The sequence below is a fragment of the Prionailurus viverrinus genome, chromosome B1, assembly GCF_022837055.1.
Source record: "Prionailurus viverrinus isolate Anna chromosome B1, UM_Priviv_1.0, whole genome shotgun sequence".
NCBI classification, from domain to species: domain Eukaryota; kingdom Metazoa; phylum Chordata; class Mammalia; order Carnivora; family Felidae; genus Prionailurus; species Prionailurus viverrinus.
In genome coordinates this window covers 194235554-194249633 of record NC_062564.1, presented here as the reverse complement: position 1 = coordinate 194249633, position 14080 = coordinate 194235554, and the positions used below count along the sequence as shown (strand labels likewise).

The 14080-nt window shown below is 40.7% G+C and overlaps 1 protein-coding gene across 3 annotated transcripts in view; it reads right to left on the bottom strand.

The window, feature by feature from the left end:
* The window catches only part of TAPT1 (transmembrane anterior posterior transformation 1), a 68971-nt gene that overhangs the window by 29988 nt on the left and 24903 nt on the right, over positions 1-14080 (bottom strand). For all 3 annotated transcript variants that reach the window (XM_047856291.1, XM_047856292.1, XM_047856294.1), the window contains 2 exons: positions 11537-11655; positions 356-518 (listed from right to left, as the gene is read on the bottom strand). In XM_047856291.1, the coding sequence (XP_047712247.1) occupies positions 356-518; positions 11537-11655 (282 nt within the window). The remainder of the gene's footprint in view (positions 1-355; positions 519-11536; positions 11656-14080) is intronic.

Here is a 14080-nt window from a genome sequence, read left to right as displayed (position 1 = left end):
ACAAATTTCCCTAACAACTGACAACTTATATTCTCATGGGGGTTCTGACTAAACTCCAGGCAGCAGGCACCCTTCTCTCCCACCTGAGGACAATACACGCCCTGGGGACCCAGGACCAGCAGTGGGCACCATCTCGCCAGGATGAGATTCTCCAGCCTCAGACCAGAACCACTTAATCAGAACCTGTATTTTTAACAAGGTCTCTAAGTGACTCTATAAACATCAAGGCCAACAACAGTCGTAATACTAGAGTCGGCGGACAAGTATTCCATATCAGAAGGCCCCAAGTCTGTGCATCAGCCAAGCCTGTCACGGTCTGGGAAGCTAGACCGACCGTGTGAGTGCCCTAACTCACCTCGAGCATATTGTAGATGATGTACAGCTTGATGACTGACTGCCCCCTTATCAGGTGATACATCATGGAGTAGTCAACGTAGTGCATCATGAAATAGCAGATTACCAAAATGACACCCTTCAGGATGTCACACACCTGAGCAGGCTGAAGCAAACGTCTGTCCCTGAAATGCATAAAAAGTAATAAAAACATGAGTTTTATTTTATGTGTTCTCGAAATAATCTTTACTGAACATGTACTGGCATACAAAAATAAAAATGAGAATTACGTTGATATTTTAAGAACTAACAAATTCTACTGACTATTCAGCAGTGTGAAGTTTTCTGTCGAGTACAAAATATAAAGATGTGAAACCAGAATTACTATTAGAAGTGGGCCCTCTTAACAAGCAAACGCAGAGGGCGGGCATCTGCTGATAAAGCACTTTGAAGCAATGGATTTCCATGATTTCGACACAAGACTTTCACCTCAAAGCCCTGCGGCCCGCTGGCTCAGCCCCTGCAGTACAACGGTAGCCCTCGGCACTTTTTATTTATAGCATAGAAGGTTTCTCCATGTCTCTTCGCAAGGAGTTCATACTTCCATGATGGCGTCATGGTCCATTGTGTGGATGTGCCGTAATTTACCGGACACCACTGGCAAATGTCCAGTCTTCTGCAACCACAAACCGTGACGCCATGTACATGTCATGTCTCATATATTAATGTATATCTGCAGGATAAACTCCTAAAATTGGACTTGAAGGGCATGTTCCCTGGACAGAAGCAGCAGAACTGCCTGATGGCTGTACCAATTTTCATATCCACTAGTGGCTTATGAGGAAGCCTGTAGCCCAAGTGCATCTATCCAGGGATAGATCAACTTCCGGATCTCTGCCAATCCCACTGCTGAAAAATGGCATCTAACGTAGTGGCCATTGATTTTTCCCAATGGAAAAGTGCATTTCTTTATATATTTAAGTTATTTACATTTCTGTGAATTCTCCCCTCGTATCTTTTTCTTACTTGCTTGACCTAAGTTGCAAATTGTTTTACTAATTAATATGGGCAGAATCATTGTTTACTTCAGATGGGGTTCAAGGCAATCCACCCCCAAGTATGCCAATGTGGCATATTATTTTGAATTAAAGTGACTGAAGAAACAGCTGATACAAGGACACTCTGACCTCTTCTGTCCCCTTGAAAGCAGGAGATAAATTCCCCCATGAATGGCACCCTCCCTGCACCCGGAGTGAGGTAGAAGGCATCCTGATCACCAGAGATAAGAAATCCAGTGCTGAGAAGGCTGTATAAGCAACCCTTGTCATTTCTTCATTAACTTGCTACCCTAAGCCCGAACACCTGGATCTTGTTAATTCTTCACAAATTTACTCTTTCTTTGTCTTAAAGGCATAAAAGCTTCCTGCTTGGTCACTTCTTTGAGTCTCAAATACTTTTATAAGCTCCTGTACATATGAAATCAAATTTTTCTCCTGTTAGTCTGTTTTTTGGCAGGTTAATTATTGGATCAGCCAAAGAGTCTAGAAAGGAAAAAAGAAAAAGTTTCCTCCCCTACACTTCTGAGATCACAGCATAAAGAGCTAAACCTAAATTGTGCATGGAATCATCTCACTAAATCACAAGGGAAAACACACACACACGCACACACACGCACATGCACACGCACACACACACACAGAAAAGAGGAAATTTAAGATTTCTTTCAGTGGCTATGAAATTCCCGTGACAGGAACAGAAGCGGCTCTGTGTCTGCAGGCGAATTCCTCACGACAGGAAATGCTCCCCCTCCTGTTCGCACAGCTGTTCTGCCCAGTGTCATCAACAAAAGCCCTGAGTACTTTCTTCAGGAGTTACGGAATCTCTTCATTTCCGCCCCAGTGACAACCTTCTAGCACCAGCCTAAGGGGTCGGCTCCTTTTCCAGCTGGCCCTCGACCTTCTAAGGTCTCTGTATATTCGGTGTTGTCTGCTGACCTATTCTGAGGCTCTTTCCCAACCACTGTCCCCACTCGGATCAGGGGCTCTTTTCTTTCACAGAGTCTTGCAGAGATCAGCAAGGAATCTGCAAGCCTTCCCAACTGTTACCTGAAACGCTGTTTTACACAAACAGCGAAACATCATTTTACAAATGAGGTTTGCGGTATCAGCTCCACGAGCAGTTGATACAGGACCTCATTCTTATTTCCTATAATGCACACCACACGTGGTTTTCAGCCAGATATGAATTCGATCTGTTCATAGAACACGGGATACTGCAAAAGTCCTGAAAAGAGGCAAATTCTATGAGAATGAGGTCTACAAAGGTTTCCAAGTAGATGGGAAGACACCGAACTGAAGCAGGGAGTCTAACTGGGGAGACAGGTCAGAATTTGCCTGTGTCAGACCGTAGGTCTTGAGACCAGCGCTACAAACTGACACACCAAGGGAAATTATTCTTAGCAGCTGAAGTTTTGGGCAAAATTGATTCAAGGACAAAGCTGATGAAGATCTATCATTATTTCCCTCTCCCCCTGACTCTTTTCTCCAGTGCCGTTCCTCTCTCCCATGTGGAGTCTGGCTGTTTCTCATCGTGGCCCATCTCCCAAGCACCCAGCCCAGAACACAGATCTCTGTCAAGGCCTATTCGATTATCAAGGCAATTCCCTGCCCCTACTTCCACAAGATTAAAAACAGAAGAGGCATTACATTTGTTGAGAGGTGGAACTAAACATATTTTTAATTCAAGCAATGAGAAGAGGAGAGTTTGAACAGGTGGCCTATGTGTGACTGCCTCCCCTGCGACAGCCAGGGGACAAACCGGCAATGGTACGGAGTTCACTTCCCAACGCTTCCCCAGAAGCGCAGGTGCGGCTCTGCATATGCTGAATATCACAAATCGCCAAGAGCCGTGGGTCTCTGTATTTAGAAACTATAGGTCATGTTTTATGAATTAAAGAAAATGATAGATACCAAAAGTAGGGCAGTATTAATTAATTTGCATTAATTACCAAGGTGATTTTGATTACTAATTAAACTAAGAAAACTATACTTAGAGCTTTCGGTAATAGATTGACATCTACTTAGTTAAGTGATCTCAGCCAAAGTAATTTTATTTAAGAGACAAAGGGCTTTTACACACATACACACACACACACACACACACACACACACACACACACACACACCCCCAATTATGTGTCTTCATAAACATTTACACCAAAGACCAATGTGTTGGTGTATCTATGAAGGAATACTATCACTAATTACAAGTCATTGTCAGGAATCAGAGCTACCAAACATGGGAAAAATATATCCCAAAATAACACAATATGACACATTTTGAACAAAGATGATAATAACTCACAATTAAGCATAAACAACTTTAATTTAGCTTTATCTTGCCTAGGATTAAACCAGGTTGTAAAAACGACAGAAAAGTTGTAGAAACACCTTATATGACAGTTCAGTTACTATGCGGCAGGCACTGTTCTAGGCACTTGGAATATACTCATTTCCGTGTTCACGATAATCCTGTGGGCAAGGTACTATCACCACCTTAGTCTTACAAATGAGGCAAAGTACAGTCAGGAATGTGCCCACAGCTGGACAGTTGCTAGTCAAGCAATGGAGGAGCAGGGATTTGAACCTTGGCAGTCTGGCTCCAGAAGGCGTGTTCTCTACTACCATGGTAGTCTCTATTACCATTCTAGACTTTTCTTTAAAAGAACTTATAAATCAACAAAATGGTACCCTTTCTCTTTCAGCATAATAATTTAATTCTATATTACTTATCACTGTCCTGACATCTCATTTGGAAAAATTTTGTGCTAAACAGCAAATATATCCATCATTTTTGTTATTTCTAAAAAGAGAAAAAAAACAGGACCATATTTCACCGGACCCACTGCTTTCTGTGTGCTCTCTGCTCTGGTGAAAATATCCAATGCTAATATCATAAGTGGTTGCTCCAGAGAGAACTTTGATTTTCAAAATGAAGGAGTATCATTTAAATAAAGAATAAAAGTAACAGACCTCCTAAGAAACAGACTCTTATTTTCAGATAAATATCCGTTAGTAAAAAAGGAAAATTGCAAAAATTAAAATTATTTCTAAGGTGGCATCTTAAAAGGTATCTTTATCTATCACAGCAACTCTGAGTAAGCAAAGACCTAACCTCAAAATAAGTTCACAGTATTAAAAGAACTTGAACCAGTCCCAATATAGGTTTCCTTCTCCATCAAGATATTTTTAGACGACTATCTGATAAGCATTTCCAACTCCAAAAGCAGCTTATCCATAGCCTTGCCAATCAACTTGGAATGGGCTTTCAAACAATACTTTCAGGTTCATGTTCTCCGTTATAAATGTCTGTGAAGTGGTAGTTACTGGCAATTCATTTGGCAAATGCTAAAAATCCTACACGAACACATAAATAAGCGGAGGAAGCTGTTCGACAAAGTGAAAAACCCACTAAAGTATAGGCTTGGTTGTGAGTTACTGCAAGACGAGTAACATTAAACAAGATACTCAACAGAACTTAAAATATTTTTAAAATTTTCATGTCAAGCCACTCATACAGAAACCACATTTTCTCATTTCTAAATTTCACCTTTTACTCATTCAGATGCTTCCACTGGACATGCCCAATTGTCTATGGAAGCACTGCCGTTGCTTCAAAGGGCTCAGAGATTCATGGGAACCGAACAAGGTGGTGGACAAAGATGCTCTAGGTAGGCTTCTTCCTTCTGCTCCATGGCAGAAGGGAACGTGCTGAGACTAAAGTAAAAACTGGTAGCATACAGAAAGATCAAGAAAAAAGAAAAGGTAACACAAATGAGCAAGAAAAATGGGATAATCCCTGCCTGGTTGATTTTCAAATTGGTGTAGAAAGGTGTCGAGCTATCAGCACGAGATATTTCATTATAAAATACATAGACTGAATCTTTCTTTCTTTCTCTCTGAACGCTTTAACTGTTTGTAGTATAACTAAAAGAATGCAAAATTTTTAAAAAATGTAAAATATTATATGGTTCCCATTTTTAAAAAAGAAGTCCCTTTATAATTTAGAAGTAAATTCAAACACAGTATTGCGATTAAGATATTTTCCTTGGGGCGCCTGGGTGGCTCAGTTGGTTAAGCCTCCGACTTTGGTTCAGGTCATGATCTCGCAGTTCGTGGGTTCAAGGCTCACTTCGGGCTCTGTGCTGACAGCTCAGAGCCTGGAGCCTGCTTCGGATTCTGTGTTTCCCTCTCTCTCTCTCTCTCTATCCCTCCCGTGCTCGCGTTCTGTGTCTCTCTCTCAAAAATAAATAAACATTAAAAATTTTTCTTTTATTTAAAAAAGATATTTTCCTTAATTAGGAAACAGTATTTTAAATCTTAAGTTCTCTTGACATACAGTAGGAAAATAATGACTAAATGCTGAAATTGAATGATTATAAGTCTTTCCTTGGGTTTCAAAATACTTTCAAACTCCCCTAGGAGAAAACCCAACTCGTTTAATAAAGCTATGTTCACTATTTGGAATAATGCAAAATAAAAACTGTTTAGATGGAAGTGGCTAAGCAGCTCAGCTGACTGCTGTGGCATCGAGGAGAAAGTATTGCTGTCAAGTCTGAACGAGTGTAATTAAAGATCATTTTACTGGTGATTTTTCTATGTTGGGTGGGATCATGGTCAAAGCCTGCAAAAATGTGGACAGAGCTTTAGGACCAATAAAGGACAGGGAACCATGTTTTCTTCAGGTGGCCATCTTCAAATGTTTACGTCTGCCTATGCCGTTTTTGTCGTTTCCGTTATAATTAATATTCGTTTGCACTGATGTCAATTTGGCCAAGAGTAGAGAAGGAAAAATCAGGGTTTACTCACCACAAGGAGTCCCTGTGACACCACATTCCATTCTATAAAGGAAGTGAAAGTGCTCCTCCCTTGGGTCTGATTTACGAGAGAGAAAGAGAGAGAGAAGGTTGTCATGTCGCTACACTACTCAGAGTGCCATGGTGAGGAGACGGGACAACAAACCCGATTTAAGAGGACTCTCTAATTAAACAAGTACACTGCTCTCGACACATCAGCCACGCAGATCAACCCTGATAAGAGGAAATCACAAACATACTTGTTTCCCCAGACAGAGCTACCAAGAGCTCTCCCTCCATGTGCTGTAGGGGGTAGATTAACCATTCAGGGCAAAATTGAGGCTCAGGCCTAAGAAGAGAAAAGTCCTGTGTGTGTGTGTGTGTGTGTGTGTGTGTGTGTGTGTGTGTGCGCGCGCGCACGTGCGCGTGTGTGTCTGTGAAGTGAATTTGGGGTGAATTATCTTGAAGGAGGTAAGGTTTATAGAGGAAACCCAACAGCTTAAGAAACCCTCAAGCATTTGATATTCGTAATTCTTCTGAGAGACGAATGCCTTCCTAGGGGATAAACTCTCCGAGGAAAAAGACACTATTGCCTCTTAAAAACAAAAAAGTCCATGAAACCTCAAGTAAGAGTTCTGTCTAAAACCAAAGTGCGGCCAGGAAATTTGCTTGCACATATTTTATTAGTTCTGATAATACAAGAAAAACACCGTGGCATTTATCACCTAGGCCTACTCTATACTTACTGCCGTCTAAAATGGTTTAGCAAAGTTTTCAAAAATACCAATCAGTTCTTGGCACCAGAGAGCATGGTTTTTCTCTATCATCTCCCTCAACTTTAACTCAAATGTTATGGAGAATTCTAAAACACAAAATGAAGTCACAAGTCTGAGAAGGAAAGAGGATTCTCAAAAATGTCAGGTAAATTAAAAACACTTCCACAATTGGTTATTCTATATTTACTCTAGAAGTAAATTTGGAAAAATGAGGTCTGATACCTCTTTTGCATAATATAGAGCAGTCCACTTTTCTAAAAAATGAAATACTTCCATTCTTCCAAGAAACAGATAGTTCACATAATCAATCAAAAGGGAAGAAACCTAGGAATCTGCTTTTAAATAATCTGGATGTCTGGGGCACCTGGGTGGCTCAGTCGGTTAACCTTCTGCCTTTGGCTCAGGTCACGATCTCATGCACAATTCAGGAGTTTGAGCCCCACGTCGGGCTCTGTGCTGACAGCTCAGAGCCTGGAGCCTGCTTGGGATTCTGTGTTTCCCTCTCTCTCTGCCCCTCCCCAGCTCGTGCTCTCTCTCTCTCTCGCTCAAAAATAAATAAACATTAAAAAAAATTTTTTTTAAATAATCTAGATGTCTTTCTTTTATTTTAGTCTCCAGCAAAACATTTGGGGGCAAAAAATTTTCAAGATTGTTAATTCATTAGCAAAAAGTTGTCAAATAAGTATTCCTGAGATCACTATACTTTTTATGGAAGCAGTGCCTCCTTTGTAGGCAACACAAACACACCCACCCAGTCAAGATAATTACCCTGCCAACTTCTCAAAATGAACAATGTTTTAACAGGGTCAAAAGCTGGCAAAATGCCAGCCAGTGGGGACATCGCAACGAAGGCTGGGTTTTCTTGAGGGTGTGGAGAATGGCCCTGGCCCTCAGCCGGAGTGAAGGGCAGAGTCCTCGTGTACTGAGATGTCAGTAGAGGCAAAAAGCAAACCCAAACCAAAAACCATGGGAGGTTTACAGAATATTTAGGAATCGGTTCAAAGAGTAAATTTCTAAAGCAGAAAATCCGGGAGGCTGTCAGCTTTCAAAAGCATCTCACAAGCGCTGCCGGAGACAAGCTCTGCCAGCGGAGGAGGCAAACACACTGATCTCCACTATGGAAAGAAGGCAACAACGTTACACAACTACTGACGTGATCTGGAAACAGTACTGGAGACCACAAAGTCACCGTGTTCATGTCAGCATCCTGATTACCCTGACAAATATCCTTCTCCCCACTTTGTGGGGGAAGAATTCAACAGAACTAAGAGACTAGGAAGACAGCAACTTTCTTAGAGAAAAGAGACTGACATATAGGAATATAAGAATAAGGGGACAGAAAAAAAACCCCACAATCGAATTCTTTATTGGTCTTTTGAATTTCCTTTTATCCCTTTGAAAAATAAAGTCAGACTGAAGGAAAGAGCACTTTTTGCTTGCTGAAAAAGTTGGAACATAACACAGCTACTGGTGAAGACAAATCAACCTTTAATGGAAGTAGAGAATGTTGGAAGAAAACGTATGAGAAGGCAGAATTTGGCTATTTCTAAATAGTAATTCTGTAAAAACAAATGTATTTTTCTATTCTTCAAAAATTAATATTAACAATAGCTTTGTTACTGTACTTTTCTTATCCTAGTTCAAGTTTTAAACACTTCAACTTTGGTGCTTTTAAAAATAATGCCCCCAAAGACACTGTTTTCTAAATTGTTCCAAGAGAATATAAATTGGAATGCACGCTGATGGAAGTACAAACTACTCAATTTGGATAAGGCATACTTAAGGTACTAAGACAGTAAGGCAGTATTTTCATATTCTGTGTAATCTGGCCTACATTCACACAGAACACTGAAAGTTGCTAAAGTTCTATTACACAATTTTAACTGCATTTCACGTTAGCTACATATATATGTATACATGTATATAATATTTATTAGAGAGAGCATAAAATGTAATTTTTTAGTTGGTCCACATTGCAGAAATAGCAAGGGTTTGCACTGGGAAACTTAACGGAGTCATGCATGTAGGGTAACGCGCTGCCCTCTAGTGTCATTTTAGCTCTAAAACCTTGAAAATAGAACACTTTTTATTTGATTTTGAAATGTTACTCAAATTAATTTACACTGAAAGTATTTTAAAGTAATATACAAAAGCAATCATCTCTACTTTATGTGCTAAGAAAAATCTTCAAATATCTAGTAAAGGTCGGCTCCAGGGACCACCAGCCACTCACAACAAAGCCAACGGGAGGAGAGGAACGAAAATGTGCCAGCTCTCTGCAACACCTCTTTTAGTTTTCAGAACACACACTGAAAGACTACTCTCGTGCTATTTTGGTGTCCTGCTTCCCCCAAGCGACAAGAAACACTAGAAATGACACAGTTCTAGATGCCTGCACAATAACAAGATGGGTCTTCAAACAGAACCTAAAAAAGGCCTTCGGGAAAACACTGACAAATCTCCATTGCCACTCATTCCGTGAGCCTCCACTGTGTGCTAACATACCTGAGGAAGGACCCACTCTAGAAGGAAGAGAGTTTTTAAGTTGTATTTCCCTCTACTGTTTTATCTCATCACATGCCAATGGCCATACGGAACACACTATGTCTTTGAAAGCCATTCACTTAAAGATGGCTGGAACACGAACTTCCCTCACATTGCTGATCAGAGAAAAACTAAAAAGCTAATTCAGCTCACTGTGTAGACGTGAACATCTCTACATGGCATTAGTTATTTTATGTCAGGTAGCTTCACCTGGCTCTATCTGAATTTCTATGTGTCCATCCTGGCTATGCGGTCCATATGAAGACTTATATTCAGTAATGTTTCATTAGATACTTTTTTCTGGTCTTCTGAAAACTAAAATAACCATAATTTTACTGAGCCCCCGATAGTGATAAAAGGAAAAAAGCTATATGAGATTAGGCTTTGCTGATGTTAAAATACCATGCTATAAATGTCTTCAAAAAGGTTTGCTAATAAGAATGAAGCATTAAAAATTCTCCCAAAGGTGTAAAGAATGAACCTGAATTCTGAAAGCTGATGATCAAATTTCTAAAAAGAATCTTCCATTTGTAACACAATTCTCTCGTTCTGGTAGGTAGGGTTACAGAATGTCAAGCATCACATATAACAGTGATGCGATCTTAATTTTTATCCTTGTTTTACTCCATGTAATGTGGCAAAGAATTTTTACTCTTTCCACAACATGGTCATCATGACCAATAAATTCTTCCCACTTATACTGGAATGATTTCTTCCTTATTGAAACTGATTAAGGTTCATTTCTAAACGGACTACATGTGTTATTCAGTGCTTACTAAGTATGAAGTATATGCCCATTTACTACTTTAAAAGAGAATCTTCCATGACTTTAGACATTAAAAAAAAAAATCAACACACAATTCTGTATATCAACCATTAATTTTGTACCTCAGCTTCCATGGTTAAGTTACTGATAATTTTATTAATCATATTTTTATATATCATGGAATCACTACCTAATTTATAGTTAAATGAAGTTTATTATTATTGTCCATTTCAGTGTCTTAAAACTTTTTCAGAATGAAATGTGTTTAGAAAAGGGATCCATGTGAGAAACGTCACTTGGGCAACTCTGCTAAGAACCGTAAAATGATGTTATAGAGAACGACTCCATAGAGTGGAGACATGTTGGTGTATCTATACAAAAAGAGAAATCTGTAAAACCCAAACTTCTAACCTCAATAAAGCATTAAGATCCATGTAAGCTTAACATTTTCATCTGACTGTTCCTAGTTTTGGTAAAGAAGAAAGGAAAGAAACTAGTATTTGTTCTGATCTACTGTGAACCAGGCATCATGCTGGGTATTCTCTGTATGCCTCCCAATCTTTGTGGTAAAAGATGCTGGGCTCTCAACATCCCCTTTCTACCGTGATGTGGTAGAAATTAATCAACGTTGGGCTGGGCTGCACTTTCCCACTAGGACAATGCTCTCCGAGAGTTCCCCCCTCTCACAAATTGGAGGGAGAATCAACAGGAGTCAGCAACTAAGGCTCCACAGCCACTAAGACAGTGATTCTTAAATGAGAGGATGAGGAAGCCCTGAAGTAAGAGCTCCTGAGGAGATCCTGGTAACTGCCAGCCCAGAACCCAGTTCTCACCCTACAAATGATGCCCAGGAGGTCAAGGGACTTCAAGAACCCAAAGGTACTCGGCAAGGTAGCAACAGTGGCCACAAGGTCCTTGGCTCTCAGCCCCCAGGCCTTCCCACTCTCCTATGTAGCCATCTGCGTTATTATTACTGCACGAGCCGAAGCAAATTTCTAGTTCAAAACCACTTGGAAAAAAAGCGTGCATGAAAAAAGTACAAATATTATATAAACACATTATATAATAATCATTAATGAGACAAACAGAATTAGTTAATGCATTAAGGGCCAAAGTATACATGAAAACTGTATGAATTATCCCTATTCTGCAAAATCTATCCAAGTGATTATTTACTTTAACAACTACAAGCAGTAAAATACCACTTTTATAAGTAGCAAAAATAATTTAAACATTTAAAATAGCTCACGATCTTAAACTTACCTTAAGCCATAGCAAGGCAGAGTGAAGAGCCTGAATAGTGCCAGGAAAACTCTTAAAGGAAGCAGGGTGAACACATACAGAAATGCATCCAGGCACAGAAAGATTCCAAAAACCATGAGCTGGATTTTAAAAGGAGAGAAGAAAACAAAACAAACAAAAAAAACAAAAACAAAACATAAATATTCTCTAAACAACTGTAGATGAAAATTTCAAATGAGGAATTTCTAAACTCGGTCGGAGATTTGGTACTCATAACTCAGCTATGCGAATAACAAGTTAATCATTGTACATGTGCCACATTTAATGATGAATCCCTTTTCAAAGTGCAAGTTTGTAGTTCTCCCCACAGAACCTTTGGTGTACCACCTGGAGAAGTCAATTACTCAAAAGACAATCTGCTCTGACCATGACTATGAAACACCTGATGTGCACCTCTTCAGACTTTAAAGATACTGTTGAAAATCTTTCAGATAAAGTCTTTAACTTTACTCTTCCTGATTTTGCTGTCTCCTGTTTATCAGAGTGCTTCATGGATGGGGAAAGACTAGGACATATACTGGGCTCAAACACTGTCTTTTTTTTTTTTATGTTTATTTTTGAGGGAGATTGAGTGCAAGTGGGAGCGGGGCAGAGAGAGGGTGGGGACACAGGATCCGAGGTGGGCTCCATGCTGACAGCTCAAACTCACGGACTGTGAGATTATGACCTGAGCCGAAGTAGGACTCTTCACCAATTGAGCCACCCAGGTGCCCCTAAAATACTGTCTTTATGTCACAAATGTGTAAAGGGATTACTAATTCTAACACAATTTCACATGCACTCAAATTTGTTGTACTTAGAAGGCATTATATTTTTAAGTTTTTTAAATTTATTTTGAGAGAGAGGGACTAACAACACAAGAGGGGGAGGGGCACAGAGGTGGGGAGACAAAATCCCAAGCAGGCACCTCAATGCCAGCATAGAGCCCCAGGTGGGGCTCGATCCCATGAACTGTAAGATCATGCCCTGAGCCTAGATCAAGAGTCAGATGCTTAACTGACTGAGCCACCCAGGTGTTCCAGAAGGCACTATTCTTTTTTTTTTTTTTTAACATTTATTTATTTTGAGAGACAGAGATAGAGCACGAGTGGGGGGAGGGGCAGAGAGAGAGAGGGAGACACAGAATCCCAAGCAGGCTCCAGGCTCCGAGCTGTCAGCACAGAGCCTGACACGGGGCTCGAATTCACGAACCACAAGATCACGACCTGAGCCGAAGTCGGACACAACTGACTGAACCACCCAGGCGCCCTAGAAGGCATTATTCTTAATTGGAGGAGTAGCTGCTAACGTTTGCATCTCTTCCTCTTTCTTGTTCCCTTGCCACATCCTTCCTATTTTTTAGTAATGTTATGCATTTGTCCTGTTAAATGCATGACATTATTTTGTAGGAAGGAGGAGTTTTTTGATGGCTTGGAGAAGTAGCCACACCTAGGAGACCAAACTGCTCTTGTAGGAGCGGTGACTTTCTGGGTCTGACACACAAGCACGGTGAGATCCCAATGTCCTCACACGTTAACACTCCATGAAACCTGAGGTAATGAACTATCCTATGTAAATACATTAAGTAGTTTAAAATTCACAATGTTATGGGCAGAACTGTGTCCTCCCCAAATGCCTATGTTGAAGCCCTAATGCCCAGGACCTCAGAGGGTGACCATGTTTGGAGGCAGGTTCTTTATATTTAAAGAGGTAATTCAGTTAACATAAAGTCATTACAGTGAGTCCTGATCCGGTATGACTGGTGCCCTTATTAGATGCGGAAATCTGGACACAGACACAGACAGAGGAAAGATGATACAAATACACAGGGAGAAGACATCATTTTGTAAGCCAAGGACAGAGGCCTCAGAAGAAATGCACCCTGCGGACACACACCCTGATCTCGACTTCTAGCCTCTAGAACTGTGGGGAAATAAAATTCCTGTTGTTTAAGCCCCCCCCCCCCAGGTCTGTGGTGCTCTCGTAAAGAAGCCCTAGCAAACCTTTAAAAGAAGAAACGACACATTAATGTTTTGCAAAATGTCTCAAAAGAATATATACATATATGGACGAGGTTTCTTAATCAGAATACAGACACCCTAACAGCTGTTCTGTTTTTTTAGAACAATGTAGGCTCACTACGAACACCAAGGGGAGGACCCAGTCATGTGCTGCGAACCACGTTCCAGGGTTCCCTCCGTGGCAGCTGGTCCATCAGGTGTCCTGTCTGCCAGCACTGACCTGCATCTGCTTCCTTGTTTCACGAGCAAAGGAGTGTTGTAGGAGACTGAGCACGGTCCACGTAAAGCTCGTGGCCCTTATTTACTGCTCTCTCGTCGCCAAGAAGCCTTTCTCTGTTTCCTGGTGGACCGTTGGTTGCCCTCCAAAGGCAGAAACTACTAGAAGCCTGCACATCCCATAAGGTAATTTCGGTGTGCATGCAACTCAGGAGACGGCACGCTGGGCAGGAGACTAAGTGGTCGTCTTTCTCGTGACCTTACACTGGGGAGGAGCACATTACTCATT